The sequence below is a fragment of the Pipra filicauda genome, unplaced genomic scaffold, assembly GCF_003945595.2.
Source record: "Pipra filicauda isolate LSUMZ 115617 unplaced genomic scaffold, ASM394559v2 scaffold23_size5868930_pilon, whole genome shotgun sequence".
Classification (NCBI taxonomy): domain Eukaryota; kingdom Metazoa; phylum Chordata; class Aves; order Passeriformes; family Pipridae; genus Pipra; species Pipra filicauda.
This window is the reverse complement of record NW_024104354.1, coordinates 2,169,946-2,194,609: the sequence shown is the minus strand read 5'-3', so window position 1 is coordinate 2,194,609 and position 24,664 is coordinate 2,169,946. Positions and strand designations below refer to the sequence as shown.

Genomic DNA, 24,664 nt, shown 5'->3' with positions numbered 1-24,664 from the left:
CTTTAAACTGATCAAGTCCAATCATTAACCCAGCACTGCCAAGCCCACCACTAAAGTATACCCCTAAGGACCACATCAACATATCCCTTAAACACCTTCAGGAATGGTGACTCAACCATGTCCCTGGGCAGCCTGTTTCAATGCTTGACAACCCTTTCAGGGAATACATTTTTCCTGATACCCAATCTAAACTTGCCCTGGCACAACTTGAGGTCATTTCCTCTTGTCACTTGTCACTTGGGAGGAGAAACCAACCCACACCTTGCCACAACCTCCTTTCAGGTAGTTGCAGAGAGCAAAAAGGTCTCCCCTCAGCAATAAATCCTCCCAAACCTACAACCTGCAAAACCTGAAGAGCAACTTACGCAAGATGTGTTCCAGAAATTACAACCAGCACGGATATGTATCTATCTTGTTCTGTCCTTGACAAAATTGCTGAGTGACCTCACATTGTTGAAGTGTGGCAGCATATGGTCAACCCAAGGTCTTCACTTCCATCATTTCTAACTTAGAAAATCAACACCCTTAATGAAGACAAAATGTATCATGAAGAAAACAAACCTTTTCCAGGGGGCCTAAAAAATGCCTTGTCTTAAATGCTCTCAAATAAAAAATGGAACAAATGGAAATGGACTGTAAAGAGAGTATTGCAGCCTTCCCACTGCTGAAATGAGAGCAGAAAACTCTTACCTGCAAATAATACTCTCCTTCAATGACATGTAGCCCATCAAAGGCACCCAGAACATAAATTTCATCTTGCTGCTTCTCTACCATCTTGTAACTCAGATAGCAAGAGAGGCCCTGCTGACAAATGGCATGATTTCCTTCAGACTCAGTGAGTACTATGAAGGAGATGAGATCATGGTAAATGACCCCACTGAAATAGTGTCTGTTTGATGGAAGCTGTTTGATCTTGCTGGCATAAAATTTCCAGTTAACAGCACCAGCATAGTCAGGAGAGAGACGTGAGCATGAAGTCAGTTCTGTCACCAAAAGGTGACCATTATCCATTACAGCATTGTAATAATATGCTTTTGGACTGTCTGGGGCATAAATACCACGCCCTGCAAACACATAACACCAGAAAGCTTCTAATCTGAAAGCAAGTGCATGGGACAGGTAAGCAGTATTCACTAATTATATGTGTGCAAAATTTTAGTCTAATGTTTACCAGAATGTTTTGAAACTAAATTAAGCCTTCACAGACTACAATTGTAACCTAATGTTTTTTGCAATCAACAGAAAGTAGACCAACCTCTGATGTTTCAAGTATTGTAAGTGACAAAATTAGTGTGCTGATTATATATGATTTGAGTGGCTGAAGCTATACATTCTTCCTTGAGTTTAACTGCATTAGAAATCACTAATTCTGACTAAAATAAGTGGTAACACTGTCAAATCAAAAAGTTCTGTATGTAAAAGATATTACCAAAATTCACATCCTTATTCAAGTGCTTTACATAAATACAGAAATCTTTAATGCCCAGAGGAAAACCTATCCATAAGGAATAAGAGTTGTGTGACACTGGGTTATCAACAACATAAGTAACGGAATGGCCTGGATCTGCTTTTACTTGACGGCAAAGTTTAGAGCTACATTGTAGCAGGAAGTTTCTCTCAATTCTGCAAGCACATGCACACAAAATTTGTGCTTGACGTCTAGCATCTGCTTAGGAAAAATAATGAAAACAAAGCCTGCAAAGAAAACGTGATACAATGTCTCCAGCCCAGAGGTACTATTTACAGGACTCACAAGAACATTTCTCAGAGTCAGGTTTCCACCTAGTGGAGAAAACAAAGTTTGGGCTTTCATGTGACCAAAACAATGATAAACACCAGGGTCAGACGATGAAGAATAACACTCATAAACTCTCAGGACTCATTATTTAACAAATAACTAAAAGTGTTATAGTCAACTTAAGCATTTCTGAGTTCTGACATAGCACATTTTTAAATCCTTTATATCTTTACAAGTACTCCTGTCCTAATCCTGTTGACATGTGTGTATGCCTGCTGATAGGAATTTCTACTCAGGTGAACTGCACTACACAGATATAAATGTTGCCCATGTGAACAAGACCAATTAGAACAATATCACATTACCTATGACACCTAAAGTGGAGTTGTGCATATTTGCTGAAGAAAGTTGATGCCTGTTCCCATGGCCCACACTGAGTGAAACTGGACTGCTGACAACAGTGGAAGAGTGTTAATCCAAGCAGTTGGGAACAGAATGGTGTCAACCTGAAATCTGCTTGCCAAGACCAGAGCTGGAGTGGTCTAGAGCATACTCTACCACATGACAGAGTATGCCTGTGCAAGTGAAAATGCCAAAGTAGCCAAAGGATGTATTGAAAGTCACAAATCCTGGATCCTTAGGGTAATTAAACTGTTTCTCTGTCATAAAAAGGTTGTACTGTTCATGGAAAAGAGAATGGAGGAAATAAAATATTAGAAAAGAAATCCAACCATTTAAGTTAAAAAACATTGAATACTCATTCACTTAAATACAGGTAATGGAGAACATGTTTTGTGAACATGCTATACCTCAGTTTCAAAGAGGAGAATCATACCACTGCAAGAGAAGTCAAGCACAAATAACTGTGGTTCTGATTTATACCAGTGTAGGGGATTTGTATTTAGTTAGCAAGAGTTTATTTAGGACATTAATGTTTAAATATCTTAAGTGTCACTTCCTACTGAGATGCAGTAAAAACAGAGGGCTTATTGAGCTCTAATTAATTTCATTTAACTACTTGCTATTAAATTCAGAATAGCAGGAACAAAGATATTGTAAGGCACTGGCTTCCACCTGCCCTCTGACACTTGCTCTATAACAATTCTATGTAGAAACACATTTAAGCCTGGGAAGCAGTTTCTGTTTCTCATCTTTAATCACCTGAGAATCATAATCACTTCCTGAACATTGTAAAATCCTCTCACCTTGGGATAACAAGCCATCAGGTTTCCCTTCTGAGTCAAAGATAATATTGGATAATCACTTGGTCACCTTGGATCACTGGAATTGCATGGTTTCCTGTCTCCCATATTTGCAACCACACAGATGGAGTTATTCCTTGCCAGACAGCTCAGTCTTTCCAGCATGGGTGAGGAAGCAAACCTAATCAGCAGGGAAGGAAGAAAGAAGTAAATGATCAAAACTATTCGATCCATAAAAATTCTAACGCTAAGATTAAAGATCACAAGAGTGATAGGTCTAGGTTAGCCATATCTAATCAGAGACTGTTATTTTCTGTTATTTGACAGAAGGCAGCAGATTTGTGCTTCAAAGCATAGCATGCTGAAACTCTTGCATCACCTCACATTAACTGAGGAACACAAGGGTTTCCTTGCAGTGAAAGCAAATCTTTGCACCTTCAAGTCTCCCTTCTGCTGCCGGCATGTGGCACAGCATCGATATTACACCAACACATGGGCTAATCTCAGCCATTCTGCTGCAGCTCTCCTTTTGGCTGATGTGCTGAGGTAGCTTCTGATTTGTTTCTTCTATGGTATGTATTGTTACTTGCCTATTGCAGCTTCAAAAAATGGAGCAATTTATTAAGAAAAATAACAGAATAAAAAGGCTACCAAATCATGATTCAAAAATGTAAGTTTGGAATTGTGCAGTATATTCTTTCAGTTGTAGCTGTTATTTTATTCAGAAATATTCCTAATATTCTCATAATGTAAACATTTTCTACAATATGCATAGAATAACTTACTGAAATGTAGATTCCATAAGTTTCTTCTTTTAAATAAATCTCAACCTTTCTGGTGTACAAATAAAGAGAGTTACAGTGAAGAAAAATGACAGAGAAAAACTACAAAGTTGTCTGAAGCTATTTATGGCAACTACATGACTAACCTGGCTTCATTTCATAGCAGTTGCTCCAAGACACTTAAAACTATCAATCACGGCTCCTAAAGGTAGCCATCTTTCTTGTCACTGTTCCCCCATTTATAATAGGGACAATACCTTCCAGGATCAGCACATGGAATCCAGTCCACCTGTGAATTTGGGATATCCTCAAGACAAGGGTATATTGTTTCCCTTGTGAAGACCCAGCCACAAATGCCATCTTCAAGAGTCACAATGATATGGGCATCCTGGTACCAACATACAAACCACCAAAAACACCATTAAGATAGGAAAAGACAGTCAATGTTTACTCAAACAAATGTCTCTAATGAGATCACAATAGCTGTCTGGCTGCTTCTTTGATGGCCACTTCCAAAATTGCCATATTTTTGTCCATCAGCATCAAGGGTTCCTCAGGAGAAACTGGCACTTCAGTGTCCTCTGTTGTGCTCACAGACTGCTGCAACACAGGTTCCCAGGGCACAGGCCTCAAGAGCAGATAGCACCAAAGGGCTTTAGGAAGTCCCATGTCTGGAGCCCGGAAATCATCCAAGAGGAGGCCACAGGCAGGCAAAAGCAGAGGGCTTTAAAAAGAGGAAGTCTTGCACAATATCTGGAAGTTTCCCAGGGTGACAGAAAGCTGACACCAGGAGATGCAATCACCCTGCCTGGAAAAACTCACAGCATCAAAGGCAAGAGAGCCACCAGCATTGAGCAATTCTGCCTTACACCACTACAGAGAAGTCACCACTGTGTGTGGCAGCCGAAGAAATATCACCTGCCACATCTTCGAATGAGTCAGGTGTGGCATTGCTGCAGTAACACAGCTCAAGGCAAGCCTAGGTCACCGCAGGAAAACAGTTTGGGAAATCTCAGCAGAGACCAGCACGCATACTTTCCTATAGAAACTGAAGGGCGTAGGGAGCAGGCAGGGCTCCGAGAGGCAAGCAGGTAACTCCAAGCTCAGCACCACCACATAGGCACTACCTGTGCCACTCCTGCTCAGGGCTGCTCTGGTCTAGCTGGTTGTAGTTTGGCTATACCTGGCACAGTTCCCACTCATCACAGCTTCACAGCTTGTACAACTGTGTGGGTAATGACAGGTGGGTATTTAGACCTGCCACTGAATGAGACAAGCACAGCACTAGTCAGAGAGTTGCTTAGCTTCCTATAGAAGACCCGACTGCCCTACTTTAACTATTGTTCCAGGACCTTTGGGTAATCATAGTAAGAGAACATGCTTATGAATTATTTCACAAGGCAAAAAACTTGGAAATCAGGATTCCCTTTCATGTTTCTTTTGTCTCCATTGTGCCCATGAAAGAATGAACAAGGGAGAAGATATGTTGCCAGGAAGTTAGAGGAGTTAGTTAAGCCTGCCTAGTTTCTACTGGTGCTCTGGTGAAGTTTTCACACGCAGCAGGACAACTCATTACTTTCAATGACATTTGTGTTTCTTCTGGTAATCCTGGGCACCCTGAAGTCCTAACAGTACACGAGGTAAGTGAACAAGTCATTGCACAAAACAAGCTAATTAAGTCTCATGTCTATAGATCTGTATCTTGTGCCCCTTGTGCCTAACTAGTTCTCTCAGCTCCTTCTCACCTGGCTTATCATCAGCACTGGCATGGTCAGCATTTCATAAAAACTTGAGGGGTACACTCCTCATTTCAGTAAAGTCTAACACCTGATACAAAAAGGAAAGAAAGATATTGACAGGATGTTCCTAGGGGAAGCCTGCCCTTTCATACCCTGATGTTTCACAGCTGGCTACTAGAGCAGTTGTTCTTGCTAGTCCCAAAGAGCGCTGGCAGAGAAAGAATTATTTCTCATGTAAAATCCAGTAACTACTTATAAGAGAAACTGATTGGAAATTGCGAGACAGACCACTTTTCTTATTCATGGAAAAAGGGTACCACAGAGAATCCCTTCCAGTACCCTTTCCAGTGAGTTATGAGCTCAAGGACAAATTAAAAGACTTTTGCCACAACCAAAGTCAAGAAGTCTAGTGAGAGTTTACCAGGTATGTCCTTGTCTCAGTTCCCCTTGAGTTTCTTTTGCCAAGCATCTGGAGGAGGTGAAGATGTTTTTTTTCCCTTAGTAGCCCTAGACTCTTGATAGATTTGCTGTTGCAGAAGCAATTAGTACAAACATTCCAGGTAGGATTTATTAGCAATATAAATCTCACACACACCAAGCTGAGTCTTCATATATAATACAAACATACATATATCTGTCCATGTGTGTATGCACACATATACAGAAGATGCCAAATCTCCTCCAGGATTGAAGATCAGTTGGTTCTGTGTAGACATGGCAATTCTTCTCTTCATTACTTTTGCCTCCTATCTTCAGGCACTCTCAAGATAATACACATACTGGTAGACAAAAAGTCTTTTGGACTTTGGTTTTCTAAGAAAATTTACAAAACTTAGGAAAAAAGTTGCTTTATTGAAAATAATATTGTGCTTTGTAATGCTTTATAATTTCAAATTCTGTCTCAACATTTTATGTTATCAGTTACAGTATTACAAGATAATGAACTTCCCTTAAAAAGGTACAGAAAATCATGGTAGCAAAATAGGACCTTTATCGAAGAATAATGCACAGCACACACAAGTATAGAAACCAGATATTTGAAAACATGTCTCTTCACATACAGCGGTGCACTGTACATGGAACACAATTAAACAGGCTGACAGCTGAGGGTTAGTCATCACTTATGAGAACTTCCAAAAGAAAGGCAGTCAGTGTTTAGTGTTTCAAAACAGTAATGCAGCTACAACTAAACCACAACTGGTCGTTCAATAAGGGATCATGTCACAGCTCCAGAATAATGAAGCACTCTTAAGTCCAGTCACCTCAATACTAGGTTAAACCACAATAGTAAACAGAGAATTAAAAGTATGTCTGGCTATGTTTCACTGCCCATGAGATGAGTTCTTTCTTCATTATTACCAGGAGAATTTTGCAGGCTGGAACTGTTTGCATAAGGAAAAGAACAGGAGAGAAAACACAGGTTGCATATTCTATAGACACTTCTATGCAATATCAGCATTAAAAGCAAAAAAGCATATTACATGCAAAGAGCTATGTGAATCACTGGATTTGATTCCCTGCTATTGCACCCAACCATGTACTATTCATTCATACTATCATATAATGGTTTGTACTGAAAGCGACCTTTAAAGGTCAGCTAGTCTAACCACCCTGCTATGGGCAGTAATATCTTCAACTAGATCAGGTTGCTCAGAGCCATGTCCAACTTGGTCTTGAATGTTTCCAGGGATGAAACATCCACTACCTCTCTGGACAACCTGGTTCAGAGTTTTACTACCCTCACTGTAAAAATTTTTTCCTCATACCTAGTCTGAACCTACTTTCTTTAAGTTTAAAACCATTTGTCCTATCACTACAGGCCCTACTAAAAAGTTTGTCCCCATCTTTCTTGTAAGCTCCCTTTAAGTACTGAAAGGCTGCAATATGTTCTCCCCAGAGCTCCTTCTTTTGCAGGTTGAACAACTCCAAATCCCTCAGCCTTTCCTCACAGAAGAGATGTTCCAGCCCTTTGATCCTTTTTCTGGTTCTCCTCTGGACCTGTTCCAACAGGTCCATATCTTTCCCATGCTGAGGGCCCCAGAGCTGGATGCAGTACTCTAAGTGGGGTCTCAGAAAAGTGGGGTGGAGGGGAAAAATCACCCTTGTGATTGTCCAGGTCCCTCTGGATGGCACACCATCCTTCAGGTATGTCAGCTGCAGCACTCAGCTTGAAGTCATCTGAAAATCTGCTAAAGGTGCACTCAATCCTATTATCTACGTTGTTGTTTAAGATACTAAATAGCACTGGTCCCAAGGCAGACCCCTGAGGGACACCACTCTTCACTGATCTCCACCAGGACACTGAGCCACTGACCACTATTCTCTGCACATGACCATCCAACCAACTCCAGCTCACAGACACCCTTCTGGAGGAAACATCAGTAGGGTTTGCTCATTAATGTCATGGTCCTGCTGCTTGTATAGAATAAGCATTGCCCTGTTTATGTGTCTGTTTAGGTCAGCAGGGATTTAGGAAACCATACAGACAAATAATTTAAGCAGTATTTTTACTACTCATCATTCATTATCAGGTTGGTAGTGAGGAAAAAATGGAAGCACAGATTTCAAAGGTTTGCTTTATATGACTGCAAGTAAAATAAAGAATAAATATCTCAGCATACCTTTTCCTTGTTGCCTCAATGATATAGAATATTCCAGTAGCAAGGCCCTTTGAGGAAACAGTTATAATTGAAATAATAATAACAACCTTATCCAATAGCTTGTAACTGCAATAGATATAAAACAAAAAATGTGTTACTACTTACACTTAACAGTGCCCATCCTCCCTGGATGGCTGCGGCCCATTCAAAACCCAGCTTTTCATTTAGAAATCCTCCCAGAATGGGACCTGCAAATGCTCTGTAACAAACAAAAATCAGGTATTTGCATCCCAAACAAAAAAGATAACATCTCATATTCTCAGAGAACTGTTTTATTGTGTTTTGTGGCCTTTACAGACTCTCTCACTTTTGTCAACAAAGAAATTGTCTTCCACAGATCTAACTTCCCTATTACCCACAGTAAATATTAATTCTTTGTTTTCCAAAGTAAATTCTTTGATTTCCCCAGTAAATCTGTCTAGTCACCTCCTCAGCTGGAAACAGGATCCACATCAGAAAGTTGAATGCAGTCTTCTTCAGCAGAGAGAACCCATTGAAGACCACGTTCTATCAGAACATCTACACTGATCAATTCTATCATAAGAGAAATTAAAAGTCTGATCCCTCAAAACACAAAGCTTCCAAACTTCAAGACAAAGAACTAGTGAATATAGGCAGGTGGGGAGGCACATTGTGACAGACATGGTCACTGCAAGGTTGAGCTGTATCTTAACTGCCCTGCACCTTTAATGCCTGTCTAAAAATGCCATGAAAGGTTATGCAGCTGCTGTCCCTTTATGAAAGGTCTTAAGTGATACGGTCTCTCACTACAAAAGGGACAAAACTGTGTAAAACTGGAGAGATTTCCTGGAAGAAAGTTACATTATAAAACTGGGCTTGATAACAGCATAAAACTGAGGTTTTGTAACTTTATAGTACCTATGTCTGTACTGAATCCTATGCCAAATAAATATGACATCTGGACAGCTAGAGCTTGTAAAAAATGGTGTAAATTTGTGCCCCTGAAACAAACTCACAGCCACTGAGGACTACCAGGACAGATGAAAATATCCTGGAAGTGGCTGTCAATAGGGGCACTCTATCACTTCCCACTGAGTGACAACTCTGAAGGGTCACTCAGCCAGTAGCACCTTTCATTCATTTCTGTGTTGATGACCACTGACTAATAAATACAGACACATTCTGCTAAGTTACAAAAACACAGACCTTAAATAATTGCTGAGGCTGAAAAAAAAGAGAAGATTCTACCCTATCACATACAAAAGGAGGAAATGTGGAAAATGGAAAGCAGAATTAGTCAGGAGCAGGGACCTTCTAGCTCACCTCATGTGGGTGGACACAGCTTTGTGAAAAATTAGGGTCCAGATCTCTCTGTACTGAGCATTAAATGACAAGAAAAATGATCACACAGAAGTGCAAGCAAACATCCACTTAATCACTGCAGTTTTTTGATATGCAGGACAATACATTTCAAGGAAGACAAGTTCAGGATCTTGTCAAAACCAGTTTTACCCTTTGTTGGGTAAAAAGCTTTATTTTAACATGCCCACTAGTCACCTGCCTAGCAAGAAACTTTTGAATCAAGGTCAACATAATGGCTACAAGGCAAGACTTCTGGTTATAATGTAGCCAGGTTTTGTGTGGCAATAGTGTAGAACAACCAAACTCTCCTAGGTTACAAAAAGGTGTATACATACCCAAGGGACCACATGGCATTGAAGAGTCCAGACACAAGTCCCAGCAGACTAAGACCTTCTTCAAATCCATTCTCACTGCAGAAAGACAGACCAGTTAAGAGTAGTACAACACATTATTGTGTCTCAGTCTATAGCCTTTCCTTATGGAGTTTTTCCCCTCCTTTTAATTTGCGCACTACATAACTAGTTAACAATCCAAAGTGCATAGTAGAATGTCTGTTTACCCAGTACTTTCTTCCTTGCTGCCTCTCTGGAGGATTGCAGTGCTACTCCTTCTCTCTAATTTCTTCCAAGTAAAATCACTAACATCACAACATCACACTCATTCCCCATGTTTCATACGGCAAGTGTAAAACAGTGACAGCTGGCTTTTAAGAAGAAAATACCTTGTTCCAAAAGGAACACAGTAATAAGAGTAAATCAAGACCCTTCTAGGTCATTACTGCCAAGCCACAACACGGACCTTGTACTTTGAGCACATACGACTCTTGCAGGTGCAGCTGTAAGAGCCAATACAGTTTGAAAATCCAGTGTAAGCTGCTTGCTATTAGTAGTCCTCAGAAGATGAAATAATCTAATGTATATGAAATCACACACAGGTTCACCAGATGCTATAAGACCCAAAGTCTGATGGACTTCAGTGTGTTCCTAGTACTGAGGTACACATTTACAAAGCTATATTGGGAGTATAATGACTAGGATATTCAGAAAAAACTAAGATAAGGGAGTAGTGGAAGCATTCAAGTGTTACTAGCTGCCTTTGTCTCAAAGAGGGGTAAAAAAGCCACACTTCATATTCACCCCTTGTGAGATACGGGATCCAAATCTCACTGAACTATTGATATGGGTCAGAACCATCTCACTGTGTGTGTGTGCGTGTCTGTGGGAAGGGCTGGGCCTAGACCTGCAGGTACAAGGTAAGGCCTGTCTTATCACATAAAGCCTGCTGAGAGCACACGGCCTGCAGCTAAGAGGGCCAGGTCCCTGAGAGCACATGGCAGAGCCAGAAGGCTGCAGCCAACATGGCTGAGCCTATGCAGAGCACACGGCATCACTGAAGGCCCTGTAGCTGGGCTGTCAGTCAAGGCAGACCTGCCCCGTAGCCCATTGACACCACACCCCTGGAGCCTGTGACTGGCTATAGCACACCTCACTCTGGCCTGGAAGGCACTGACTGGATATCCCACCTGGGAGAGAAAACTGAACTCTATAAATACATGAGACTCCTTGTGAGCTCTCTCTCTCTCTTCTCTCCTGCTGCCTGCACCATGTGAATCATCGAATCTTGTTGGTAACCATTTTTCCTTTCCTCTTTCTCCTTCCTTCTTTCTTCTCTCTTTCTTTATGCTTTTCATCAGTCTTCTTTTACTCTTTTCCTTCTCTTGTGGGTAACTTAAAACAAATGAATTGTGGTTTACTAAAGCTGGTATATTGCTTATTTATAGGGGGTGTTTTCTGTTGAATGGGTCTTTGTGCTGGGTGTTTTAGTAAAATGCTTTTCTTCAGTTATATGTTACCCGTTATATGTAAAACCCTTTGCCAAAATGTCTTATTTTTCTCGCCAAATTAAAAAAAATTTCTCTTAGACAAGTGTGCGCGGCTCTTTCTCCAGACACAAATGCAAGGTTATAACGAACCAAAAGGCTTAAAAAGTCTTAAATAATATGTAACCGCTCTGGGCAGTTTATGGCTTAAAATCCAGAGTGTAACACCCCTGAAAAATAGTTGCATTTTCCTACTGCCAGTAGCATGAAAGATGGGTTGGACCAAGTTACTTACTACGCACATTGCAGTATCTCTGGAAACACTGGAATAGCACTCATGCCAATGGAAAAGCCAATCAAAACCAGCACTAGCACAAACATCCACAGCTGACTGAAAAAGAAGCATTTAAAAGAAGTTAGCTGCTTAAAACTCTTTTCAAAGGACTCCATTTGACTGAAGGCTGTTATGTCAGCACTCCACGATTGATCAGCAAACTATGTTTCTTGAAGCCAATACTAAGACTTGAAAAATACAGTTCTTTGCTTTAAAAAAGGACTTTTTAAAAGAATGTGAAGAACCTGTGCTCAAATTACATATTTTCTTATCAAAAGGAGTTTTGTTGATAAGTTAAAAATCTTAAGTTGATTTAACGAGGAGCACATAGAGAAGAGGTCGAGAGATGAGCTTAACTCAATAATGCATCTGTCCAAGCTCCAGACTTGGTTTGTTGCAGAAGTGAAGGATTTTGAAGCTAAAATTTTGTAGCCTAGTATATTATAAGCAAATATACTTAGCTAAAGAATATTGAAGACATCACTAATTTCTTTTTCTCACCAGCTCAAACATGTCACCTCACCAGTTTCAATATATAATCTTCTTTAAAAATTAGAAACCTAGGAGGAATTCTACACATTAACAAGCCTATCATCTTTAACACAGTATCTGACCTAGGGCCAAAAGACTGTACAGTTGTTTTGTAAATGTAGCAGCGTGTTTTGTTGTGAATTAACTCAGAGAGATATGGCAGTACAGCATTCAGGTGCAATGGACATTGCCTTTACTTAGCTAGCTGAAGACAAAACTATAATCTGGCACTTTCCTCAGTAAGCTATACATAGAGAGAAAAAATCATTATGAGCACAGTAACAGTAAAAAAACAAAGGAAAAGGATCTATTTATGAAGCTGTAAAATCTCCATTTTCAGATGCTTTCACTGCTTTACACTCAGTCTTATGTTAGACATTAAAATAAAACTGTTTCATGGTCAGAGGTGCTAATTATAAACTTGAGGACACACATGACATGGCTGAAAACATCACATAAGGGGGCAGGCTCGAGAAGAGGCAGTTATTACCTTTCAATGTGCAACACTGGAGCAGGTCCTAACATGAAAAAGGATAGTGCTGTCAGTAAGCCTCCAGCTATCAGCAGCCACTTCCTGATGTACTGTGAAAGACAAGGTATGCAATTTAAAATTTGTGAATTCCTAATGTAGCTATTTTGTCTTTCCTAATATTCCTGCTCTAAATCTTCATCTGAAAAGTACAACTCCTGTAGAGACCATCACTACAGACAAAATGGGAATTCAATTTTCTCTGCCAATTCTAAACACCATCAAGAAATAGTGAATCCATGCTTCCTCACCGCCAGTGCAATCACTGGCAGCAGCTGCTTAATACAGAGATTTCTTTATGATACTGACCAATAGTGCTTCTCTGTTAGCAAAGTATTTTAGGTCTCACTCTTCTTTAATACAAGAAATATCATGTAGCATTGCTCCTAAAGGTTCCTTCCAACCCAGGCCATTCTATGATTCTGTGTAATTCTCATGTAGAAAGGCCATTATTACTTTGTGTCAGGAAAACAAAGTGTCAGAAAACACAGTGTCAGAAAACTGTCACTGTGCTTCACGCACAGCATTCAAAGTGTAGGTTTTCTTGATCCATTTGCGGTGCCTCTCAACTAGGCAGTTTTAGGCGTATCACTGTCAAAGTCTCTTTCTATGGTGCTCTCAAGAGCTAAAGGACTATAGCCAGCCAGTGTGCTGATCTAATTTGGATATTAAACTTTTTAAGAGATAAAATCAATACAGATAACCAGAACACCTTTAATCCTCTTCTCAAAAGCTAATACAATTAGATGTGGTCAAAAGCAGGGGTAACTGCGACATATTTTCCCACTCTCTATTCCATATTGTCTGGAAACAGTTTGTGCTCGGTCCACCAGAAAAGCTCAGCACACTTCAACCGCTTGTCCAATGTCCTTTACTGCATTGGACATTCCTAAATTACCTGGGCCTTGCAAAAGAGACCTTCCACTTGGCAGTAATGGGTCCATGCGCAAGATCTTGAAAGGCAGATCCCTTCACAGGACCAGACCTACATCCATTGCTTCAATATGGGAAGTCCTCCATCTTTACCTAACAGTACTCACTGGCAGTTTGTCGCTTACAAGTCCAAGGAGAGGAGAAGACAAGGAGTATGAGAGTGCCAAACCAAGGAACACCAAGCCCACATAACCAGCTGGGAGCTTGAACTATGGAAAGGAATAAACAAAACAAAAAACCAAAACAAACCATATATGCTACATTTATTAGAGGACAATTCAAGAATTATATTTTAGTTCAAAATACTGAAATGCATGATTTTAAGCATTTTACTGATACCATACAGAGGTTTTTCAAATATTTGAAGTCATCAACAGAGCTTCAGCTTCATTGCTTTCGGCAACACTTTTAAGCATGGAGTGGTAGAAACACCTGACACAACTGTACTCATATAAAGCCTAAATAATGCTTTATATATATATATATATAAATATATATATAATATAATGCTTTATATATATACAGGACGAAACACTGTGCTATGCCTCCTACAACAGCACGCTGGTTTCTAACATTACTATCTGACACATTTGAAACAGACACTTCAGACACTGAAATTTAGATGGATTTAGTCTTTACTTCTCCAATCTTCAGTTTGATTTGCATTTAGAAAAGCATAATACTGTAGCCACCCACTGTTAATCAGTGCATCTTAAAAGTAAATAGTGCTATAAAACTCAGCTCCAACTTTTCCACCAGAGGATGATTTTTATGAGAATGAATAAGAGTTCTTTTGCAAACACCCTGAGGTTTACATTTTCCTAATGCAGAGACACATTTCTGTACCGAAACAAAATGTGTAATGAACCAAAAGCATGCCAGTCTCTCAAATGAGTGCCTTGACTAACAGTTAGAAGGTATTCCAAGATGTTTCATGTGGCATTGACTAAATAAATATTCGTTATTTCCTTGCCATATGCAACTACATGATAATAACTCTAATTCAGTGGTTAGAACATCTGCCAAGAAGGCTATAGCCCTTTCACAGCAAGTATCTGTTAGCACAGTAGAGAAGGAAAGCAGAAGAGCCACAGAAGCACACAGTATTCTACAGTGGGATAATTACAGACCCCTCCTGGGTAATGGAAGATGTACATTCACATCTCCACTGATGAAAGCAGTTAGCACCAAGTCGCCTTCACCCCAGATGAGTGCTCTAAGTACAGTACTAGACAGGAAAAAAGTAGGAGCACAACCACCTGTGAAACACTATCCCTTAGAAAAACAATAAATAAAGCACTCAAAGAGCATTGCTTAATTTCACAGAGGAACTACTTACTTCAAATCCATTACCTTAAACGCCACAGGGAAAAATAAATAAATCAAGTAGGAAACAAATAAGTATTAAAATAAATAATAAATAAATAAATAAAATGTCATTTGCCTTTTTAATGAATGACTTAAGTCAGCTGGCAACTACATAGTTGTAAACAGTTTAATTTTAGGATTGCTGTAAGAGAATGCAAAGCTGCGACACCACTTTGTGGAAAACAAGTGTTCACATCAAGAGATGTAACACTGTCAGTGACTGTGGCAATTTTCAAGAATTTTATTTCAGGAAGGAAGAAAAAGTCCCTTGCTTACAAAACCAGCTGCTGTGCCCTATTCAGAGAAGGTACTTTGCTGTTGAAAGCCAATTACGTGGAAAAAACACATTTTTAAAGGCCTTACATTTCCTTGTTCTCAAAGTTACCAAGATCCAGCAGGATGAGACACTGTCAATGGAAATTGACTTGTCAGTACCGTGGAAATCAAGTTATTTGGAAATCATACTATTAACAGTTAATTAACGCAGTGTAATTGGATAAAGCTCAATTTTGTTTTGGATATTTAAGCCACATTTATAACAGTTACTTACTGTTTAGCAACTCAAGAGTTCACTGCATGTTAGCAGGACTTACCTTCTTTAGAATAAATAGAGACATTGTGGGATCCAAAAAGCCCAAACATGCACTTAGAGAAAATATAGTGAGACAGAGTACTAAGACTTTTGGTAGACGTATAAGCTTCCAAAAGGATTCCTTGCTAGGGATTGAATCTGTTTCAATAGAAAAGGGGGGAAAATTGCATTATCATAAGCTCGTGACTGATCTTTTTGCTATAGAAATCAGTATTTCTCTTTTTCTAGTCCTATTACTCCTGTTTTCATAACAAATGAAAGTCAATAGTAGATTACTATGCACTATACTATTTTTATAGTAAAAAACCTAATTTCGTAGTGAAGAAGAAAAGTGCACAATTTAGATTCCAACACTGCAAATCCCCAACTTGAAAAGAACAAAAGCATGTACTACGCCAATTATGTGTAAAAACAGTTACTTCTCTGCTAGTACATACACAGTGAAATTCTTACGGGTATGTCTCAACATGCACGCATACATGAACAATTCATATCCAAACAAAGAAACACGGTTTAAAAGTAAGATTAAAAGATTGTTATTTATCAGTTGAGATCTTCCAGACTTTTTAAGCAACTAGGTGTTTGGGTCTCCTATATGTTCAGTTTGTACTCCAGGAAACTTCTTTCAGATATCATCGTTACATGGTACTTCTACGTCAGGCTTCTTTCCTGATGCTGTTTCTCCTTTAACAGTTGAATGTGGTCTCAAAATAAACATTAGAACTAAAAGTTCAAATACTGGCATCCACCACCTCAGAGCTAACATTTATTTAACATCGTTTCAAATTGGCCAGTAATATCATGACTCCAGACAACTTCAGAGCTTGGGGAGGTCAGGGGGAAAGCCAGCAGTAGCAGCATATGGTTTATCACTGCAAGTTTCTTCTAAAAGCCAATATACACAATTTTTTAAAGAAGCATTTTAAAGTTACATTTTCTTTTCTCTAGAAAAGAATAATGGAACTGTAACCTTGCAATTACAATCTTGTATGAAGACATCTTTAAGTTAGTTTTCTGTCCAAGCAGGACCATATAAAATTTAGTCAAATTTACATGACCTCCAGCACTTCATTAAACACCTCATTTATTAAATTTAATAGTCTTTCATGTTAATCAGATCTTGTATAATTTGGTACAAATAACTTCTTTTTTTCTCCCTGTAATTAGCTTCCCCACACACACTGTCAAGTTCTCTTGTTTTAGGCAAAATCTATCTCCAGGTTTTCTTCAACTAGCTGCAACGACAAACCTATATGAAGCAGACGCAATTGGTCCTTTATGAGCCCTGAAGCCAAGAAGTCAAAAGAAAACAAAAGTATATCTCAGTTCACTTCCATAGAGTTCTTAGTGTTTGCAGAAATAGGGATGAGGAGTTGCATTCATTCCAGGCCATCTGTACACATGCATTTAGGTTAGCATTAAAACATGGGCCTGATGAAGACGATCAGCTAATTCAACCGGAGCTTCGCCCTCTGACTTGGATCAGACTCCAGAAGCTGATACGCTTTAAAGATACTTAAATACATGAAAAATAAAGGTGAGTGAAGGAGGCAGGTAGAAGGATGCTTACCATATTTTGGCAATATGCACATATTCATAGGCACGAAAACCAACACTATACATCCCAGAGTAATGAAAGGGACCTCATAACCAAATGATTGATACAAAAAACCACCTAAAGGTGGGCCCAGCACCATTCCGAGTCCTGAAAAAATTTCAAGGCTGCCCTAAAGGATGAAAAGGTAAGCAAAAAGGAAGTCAGTATGTGGAGCAAATATGATGCAATGATAAAAAGCAAGCCATCTGTCTAAGGGGCAGCACAACCTAGGCAGGCTAGTGAAAAGTAAAAAGACACTACATCACTAAGGACAACAGCTAGTAGTGACCTTCACAAGGTGGAACAGTGAAAGGGATTTCACAGTTATCTGTGTGACAGCCATGACCTCTTTTGGTTCACTACAGAGAACCACCTGAACTGCAGTATTCACCACTCTGCTGTTACCTAACAGATCCCAGTCCTGAGGCAAGGCGAATGCTCTAGTGGCAGAGAGTATCTGCAGGAAAACTTAAGCTAAACGAAATATCTCTCCCACCTGCCATTACACTCCAGCGTGAAGGGAAGGATCCAAACAAACCTATTCAGATGGGTCATTATCTCATGGGATGAAGTGCATGTGCCAAGTTAAAGCTTTCTCTTCATAACTGTTTCGATTCACTCCTTAGGGGTAGGAAATAATAATGAAATTGCAATGGGGAATTTCAGATTTGTTTTGGCTATAATTTAATAATCTGGTACCTTTTTATTAAGATACTAATTTGTAAATGGACAATAATAAATTATACTTACCTCGTGTTACAAGTCACCGTTAACATCTGCCTCAACACTTGATTAATCAACACTTAGACCACCAGTAACAGCTGGTGGTAATAATTGCTTACAGCTAAAGTTTTGATAACCTCTAGAACCCAGAAAGATAGTATAGGTACTCATCCTCATCTTTAATTTTACTGATACAAGTCAGAGTGGTCAAATGGCCCAAAACCAGGCACAGTCAGCAACAGCCAAGTTCTTTACCCTAGGTCAGCCTAGGGTTGCAGCCTTTTGTTTTCCCAGCAAAGGAAATAACTAGTAACAACCTATGACTAGTAAGTTTCAAAATTTCCAGATAGATTTGAGACATTTTGGTAAATTCTGACATGTGGAATAGCTGTTAACACAACTGTAACCAAATAATGCTTTCACTTGTGTTGCTCATCAACCATAAAAAATGGTTGATTTGATTTTCGAGATTTTAGTTCTTATCAGGATGTACATCATTTAGACATTCTAAATTAATGAGGCGGGGATGGAGGGGAAGCTGAGACATTGCATTAGTACAGATTAGAGGACAAGATAAACCTGATTCCATAAGAAAAGTGAGATTGCTTATGTTCTGAAGTCCATACCTCCTCCAGCAGAGGGATCATGTTGACACATGCTCAACTTCCCACTTCAACAAGGCTGATGTGTCTATATTTAATAACTTCCCCATACATTCTCTAGGGTACCAAAGGAGTAAAGGTAGGCTGAAAACTGATACCAAAATGGTAAGGAGAGGAAGTGCTTTTCAGTATCTACCACTATCAAGAAGGGCTATGAAAAGCAAGGCTAAAAATATCTCATCCAGTCCCCCAGGCTTTACAATTTTACTCTAAGATGTGTCTTGCTTCAAACCATGAGCTCTTTTTTCTGCCTCCTGCCTCAGAGCTCAGAGTTACAAGAACTCTCCATCATGTCCATTTAAGGACAGTATGTCTAAATAAATGAATTTTAAGATATTTCATTCTCATGCAGAACAAGACACAAAATATGGTAAACAGACCAACATTTAGAAGTCATCTGTCTTCTTACAGAACCCTTCCTAGATTTTAAACAAAGGTAGCTGCCAAGCCAGAGCTGTGTAGCATTTCTAATTGGGGTCTTGAGATGACCTTCATCACCACATACCGTTTTCAGCCACATATCACGGTTACTGTGCTGCCACAACAGAATTTCATTACTTTTTAATTCTGATTATAAGATGAATAGCTAAGTCCCTTTAAGTCAACATTACTTACCTATTTAAATTACATCTTAAAATTTGCAAACAGGAAACCTTAATCTTATTGACTGAATAAATCCAAAACATGATTAGAATATACAAACTGCTTTCCAAAGAAAATGCTAGCTGATTACTGCTGATACAATTTAGCAGGGTTTTTTTTAGTTAGGAGGACATATTCTTATAGATATTTACTTACAGAAGTAATTATACAGCTTAACAACAGTTTTAATAAAACCATCAACTTTTCCAATTTTATTTAATGCTCTTAAGTAAGTTCTCAACATTTGTTTACTCATTAAAATTTAATCTAGTTATTTCTGTCAGTCTATATTTGAACTGAAACCAGAATTTATTGAAAAAGAGAAAGCAGCATTTTATTAAATACAAAATTTTTCTTCCTAACACCATAAAAACCTAACTAAATAAGGGTAATATCTCAGGTTGAAATGAATCATTGATGAGCAGAAATACTCCCCTCTGGAGTTCAAGAAGTTCTAGCTCTCATCTTCTCATACATAACTTTTATCAATAGACTAGAAAAATGAAGCCAAAATTGTTTCCAGTTTTGCATCTTTCAGGCATTTAAATCAACACTATTTGAATGAATTTATCAATTTTTGTAATCAATCCACATGGATTCTTACTATCCATGTAGAAGTAGTCACTAAAAGCTGTATTAGCATTTTATTAGTCTGATTTCAACTGAAGAGGTAAATACTGACATCAGTGGTCAGCTGTCCTCAAAGCACAAGCAACTAATATATACCGCCTAATTTACACCTAATTGGAGTTATGCTAAAGTCTATACTTGTTCTAGGACTGTGATTCTAGATTGCAAACAAAGTACGTGGTGACTTCAAATAAACCTGCACATGAGACAACAGATTTTCTCCTCCTGGTTTTAGGCTGCCCACTGGCAATTTATCATATTGCAGGTACTCAGCTCTAACACTGTTTTTTGCACTTACCAGGACAGTAGCTATGTTAGTGGGAAACGCCTTTGCAAGGATTGAAAACGATGCTGTCATTGCTGCTGCAAAACCTATTGCATCAATTGCTCTTACTAAAAAGCAAAAACTAATGAACATTGGTCCACTTGGCACCTTGTCCAGCATTCTGAAAAAAAAAAAAAAAATTCCCAACAGTAAATGGAGCTCTCTCAGGATGCAAGGAGTCATCTACTAAGGGCCCTGGAGCATCATTTCTTACTCATTAAAGGACACAGCTACAAGACAGTTAATGCTTTCTATTGTGACATATTTTTGAATCGCATCGCTGAAGTCATTGAAACTCTACCAACTTCTTTCTGGCCGCTTTCTCCTTTTCCCCTTGGTCTGGCAGTGGAAAAAACATGGAAAACCTAACTTCTGAAAAACTCCAATGCCATCTTCTGTTGTATTTTACAGCTTTTCCAATCACCTGTGCAAGCAGTCTGATGCAATGTGTTACAGCTACCTAAGAAAAGATTCTTACCTTGCTAATAAAACATTTATTTTGCTAAAATGAGTGACAGCCTCTTCACCTGCCAGGTAAAGCTTCCCATTTGCACTCAATATTTTCAGGAAAAAAAAATTAAAACGTTATGTAGAAATAGTTCCCTTTTTGCTGCATTTTGACAGGCTTCTCACTATTCATGAACTACAGTAGTTATTTAAATATATGAACCTTCCTCCTCTGTTTTCAAAGTAGTAAACAGACTTTGAAACCTACTGAAAGGGAGAAGTGTTCATTCTGCTTTACAAGGGGAAGATAAAAACTAAAGATGTAAAAAGTTAGGTGACCTAACCAACACACAAAAGATGCCCAAGATTTTCTAGTTTGGTTTTGTGTTCATCTTTTCATATGGATGAAAATGATTAGAAGACAAATGCAACAAAAATTACTCACCCAAACAGAATGGTCACACATCCTGAGACAAATATCCCTGCCACAAACATGAATTTTGCTCCAATGTGTGTAAGCTGTAAATTAAGTACCATTTTTTACATATTAGTACTTCAAGGAAAGATCAAAAATCTTCCAACGTAAGTTACTATTAAGAAATCAAACACTATGGGCACTTTATAGCACGTGTAACTAAAAGATCTGGAGATACTGCTTCTGCTGGTGTACCTTTATGCAATACTGAACCTAACAGTACTCTGAACGGTTAAGTGACTTAATCCAGTTTTCAGAATGGTAAGACAATGCTGCAATTAACTATGTCGCAGCAGCATGCTGCAGCTTCTGCAGAGCAGCAGGTTACAGCAGCAGTCCTCACTATAAACAAACACAAAGTAATACATTCCTGCTTCAGCACCATCACTGAGGGAAGGCCAGCAATACCTGTCACGTATATGGTTGAGGAGTCAATGGAAGCTGATTTTAAAGCAAATTTATCACTACTTTTAATACCACAAAGCTTTGGCATGGGAAGTACAGTAGCTTCAGGCTTCCCCATTCACAATCAGGGAAAGGACCCCACCTTTCTTCATTTTACACTCTATCCAGTAGAGTGAAGGACGATAGGAGGTATGCCATAAAGCTAACTCACTTCCATAACAAAGTACATTTGAACTTCTAATTACATGCTGCAACTTCCCCTAAGGGCAGCAGGTACTTCAGACTCCTTTTTTTTCCAGACCTGGACAAAGTCCCTGCCTTTCAGCCATTATTACTAAAGCCCATATTTTGCTGAGTTTCATTATAACCCTCAGGATCTCTGATTGCTCCACTGTCTATGTCTATTGATGCTCACTTCAGCTGTCTGCAGTGAGGATGGCACGCTCGCTCTCTCCCCTGTAAAGTACTTAGTGAGGGGTTGTGCCACAGCTGAATGCCGTCACAGGCACCAAGACTTGGACTTACAAATGGCACTTGGGTGACACTTTGATGAGCCACCTCACCACCAGAGAAAAGCACTCACCATAGGGTCAGCAAAGAGGCTGCCCAGCCAAACTCTGCAGCAGCCCCAGCTTAGGGTATGATCCTGAGCAGCCCTAGCCAATAATGCATAGACAGCAGTGCTCCAGCACATAAACAAACAGTTATATAATTTATTTGTAATTTCTCCAACATGAGAAAAATCCTGAATCTGTGGGAAAACTCAAGTTGCAAGAACTGGAGACATTTATCTCGTATTACTACATAATGAAGTTGAAGGGGAAACTGAGTTAAGCAGCAGAGAAAAAAAAAAGACAACATACCAGAAAAGAAGAAGGGGCGTAGTTAACTAAAGAAAAAAAAACAAAAACAAAACACCTTAAGAATGTTGCCAAAGGCAAACAGAACATACAAGTGCAACAAATAAAATGGGGGATAGGGGAAAGGAGGTAACAGAAAGCAGAACTGACCATCAAATTACTCAGATTACAAAGCAAACAGAACAGTTAACCAGAGAAACAAAACAGCTACATGTCCGTTGCCCTGCGCTACCTCAAGAACTACAGAAGCACTGACAAGACTTAGATCAGATTCAGACTAACTGGCCAGACTCCAATTAGTGCATACATAAGTCTGCAGGAACGCTACTGAAGAGACATCTTCTTCCTCAGCCTTAAAGAACTGTCTTCATGTATCAACCTGTGTCAGAATAGAAATAAGTTACAGCTCCAATTATACTTACATAATTTCCCAAGATTAAAGAAGACAAGAAATTGAACAAAGCAAAACATCCAAAAATCAGGCCAACAATGGTGTTACTGGCACCTTTTTTTTCTGCCTGGAAAAAAAGATCACAACCACGTAAAGATGTAGTCAAATTTTTGAGGTGAAAAACATTTATGCTTTGTACATTTAATTTTTTTAATTGTCTATTAATGCAGTTAGAAAGCAATTTCCTTTTTCAAAGGCAGCAGGGGTTAAACAAAGGTAAAACAACACAGCAATTTAAAGACATATTGCACTTCTAATATGTAACTAAGAGAAAAACCATGTTCATTCCTCAGTGAATGGAAAAATGTGTTATTTGCTGAACAAGCGGAGAGACTTTATACAGTGCGCACTGGTGTGCGACAGTGCTAGCTACAAAACTTTGATCCTTTGCATGGTGAGAGGACAGTAAATGGAGATATCTGTTACCTTCACTGTAACATGCCTCCTTATAACAAGCACCGATTTCTTTACTTACTTCGGTTGGCAAAGTATATTTACTTGGGCACAAGCAGTACATAGGAATATTTAAACCAAAAAAACATTTTGTTTTAAATACTTGGGAACAATTTGGTCATGAGAGAAATGGACTTCTGCTCCGAAGGCACTGTGACCAGTTTTTTCATCCTATATTTAAACATTGTATTCACTCCACATAAGCAGAGATTTTTTTTTTTTTTCCCTAAAGTTGCTAGATCAGGAAGTTAACACAGTTAAGGATGGCCCAGCCTGAGTTAACAGAGAGGCAGATATAAATAAAGTCATTGAGTGGTAAGAGCACTGAAATGCAAGTCAGGACATTGGCAGAATTTAATCTCAGCTCTACGCAACACTGAGCAAAGAACTATTTCAAGTTCTCCAAGAATCCACCTTCTATCTCATATCATTACTTTGCTGTCACCTCTGTAGTCACAGGGAAGATTAGTCCACGGACGGGATCCAGGTCACCATCATACACACACAAACTACACCAGCATCAGGCTATCGCTGAGTTCCCCCAATTGAAAAGTCTTAACTCAGAGCTTACAGCCAACCATAAAGGTCCCATGGAGTTCAAGATACTTCTAAAAGTGTCGACAAGGAAAAAAAGTAGTGTAAAGAGTAGCTGACTAAGTTGTTTGTTTACCTCTGAAGGGAAAAAGGGTCCCAGGATTGAGTAGCATAACATTGAACTGAAGTTTATAGAAGCTGTCGCAGCCAGCGTAAATAGCTGTTCTCTGGTAAACCCTCTTGATTCCTCACCAAGTGCTTCTGACACACCACCATCTAGAAATATAAAATAAAATAACAACAAAGTATCATCTCCCTGATAGAGGGGAACAAATTACAAATCGGGTTGGAAAATTAAACGCCGCACAAAAAGAGCTTCTACCCCTCCTGCTCTGAGAATTAAATCAAGCCGTGCTGCTTAATTCCCTCGTGCAGGAGCGCGGACTTCGCCGTGCGGACGAGACCTGCCCGCTGCGTGCGGTGCGATCCCGTGCGGTGCGGGCCGGCCCCCGCCCGTCAGCCCATCGCGGACGCGCCCGGCCCCACGCGGTGCGCGCTCTGCCCCACCGGGACAGCCGCGGAGCGCGGCACGGCGGCGTCCAGCCCCTGCAGGGACCTGCTCCGCTCCCCTGCGCTCCCGTTCCCTTTCCCGTCCCGGCCGCGGCGTGCGGAGCCCGCGGGGCAGCAGCTGCCCCCTGCCCGGCCGTGCGGGCGGACAAGCGCGGGGCGCCCCCGCCTCCCACCTGGGGGCCGCTCGCTGCCCGCGCCGTCCGCCGCCCGGCTGGCCATGGGGACGGAGCGGCCGCCTGCCACAGCCACACCGTGCGGCACCTCCCGCCGCCCCGCCTGACAGCGGCCGCGGGCTGACCGAGCACCTGGGCCAGCGCCAGCCCGGCCGCCGGCACTGAGC

General features: G+C 39.9%; 1 protein-coding gene and 1 pseudogene across 2 annotated transcripts; both read right to left on the bottom strand.

Moving 5' to 3' along the window:
- Nucleotides 1-785: 785 nt before the first annotated feature.
- LOC114001473 lies at nt 786-4,125 on the bottom strand (annotated as a pseudogene).
- Nucleotides 4,126-6,003: 1,878 nt separating this feature from the next.
- Nucleotides 6,004-24,623, bottom strand: SLC18B1 (solute carrier family 18 member B1). 2 transcript variants are annotated; one of them, XM_027746671.2, is made up of 14 exons: nt 24,498-24,621; nt 23,891-24,030; nt 22,739-22,834; nt 21,022-21,095; nt 20,103-20,250; nt 17,121-17,277; nt 15,552-15,688; nt 13,698-13,799; nt 12,619-12,710; nt 11,559-11,654; nt 9,780-9,854; nt 8,227-8,320; nt 8,083-8,129; nt 6,004-6,843 (listed from the first exon to the last, which is right to left on the bottom strand). In XM_027746671.2, the coding sequence occupies exons 1-14, from the start codon at nt 24,541-24,543 to the stop codon at nt 6,777-6,779; spliced, it is 1,371 nt and encodes a 456-aa protein (XP_027602472.1). In that variant the 5' UTR covers nt 24,544-24,621; the 3' UTR covers nt 6,004-6,776. The 2 variants fall into 2 exon arrangements, with proteins under 2 accessions (XP_027602472.1, XP_027602473.1); XM_027746672.2 differs by lacking the exon at nt 8,083-8,129 and having other exon boundaries at nt 24,498-24,623.
- Between the last annotated feature and the right edge of the window lie 41 nt (nt 24,624-24,664).

Excerpts from the sequence above, each read along its gene's own strand:
- SLC18B1 (XM_027746671.2), bottom strand. The coding sequence starts at position 24,543 with ATGGCCAGCCGGGCGGCGGACGGCGCGGGCAGCGAGCGGCCCCCAG. Across the intron at positions 22,835-23,890 it reads GACCCTTTTTCCCTTCAGAG|GCAGAAAAAAAAGGTGCCAG; the intron begins GTAAACAAACAA and ends CTTTTTTTCCAG. Across the intron at positions 11,655-12,618 it reads CCAGTGTTGCACATTGAAAG|TCAGCTGTGGATGTTTGTGC; the intron begins GTAATAACTGCC and ends CTTCTTTTTCAG.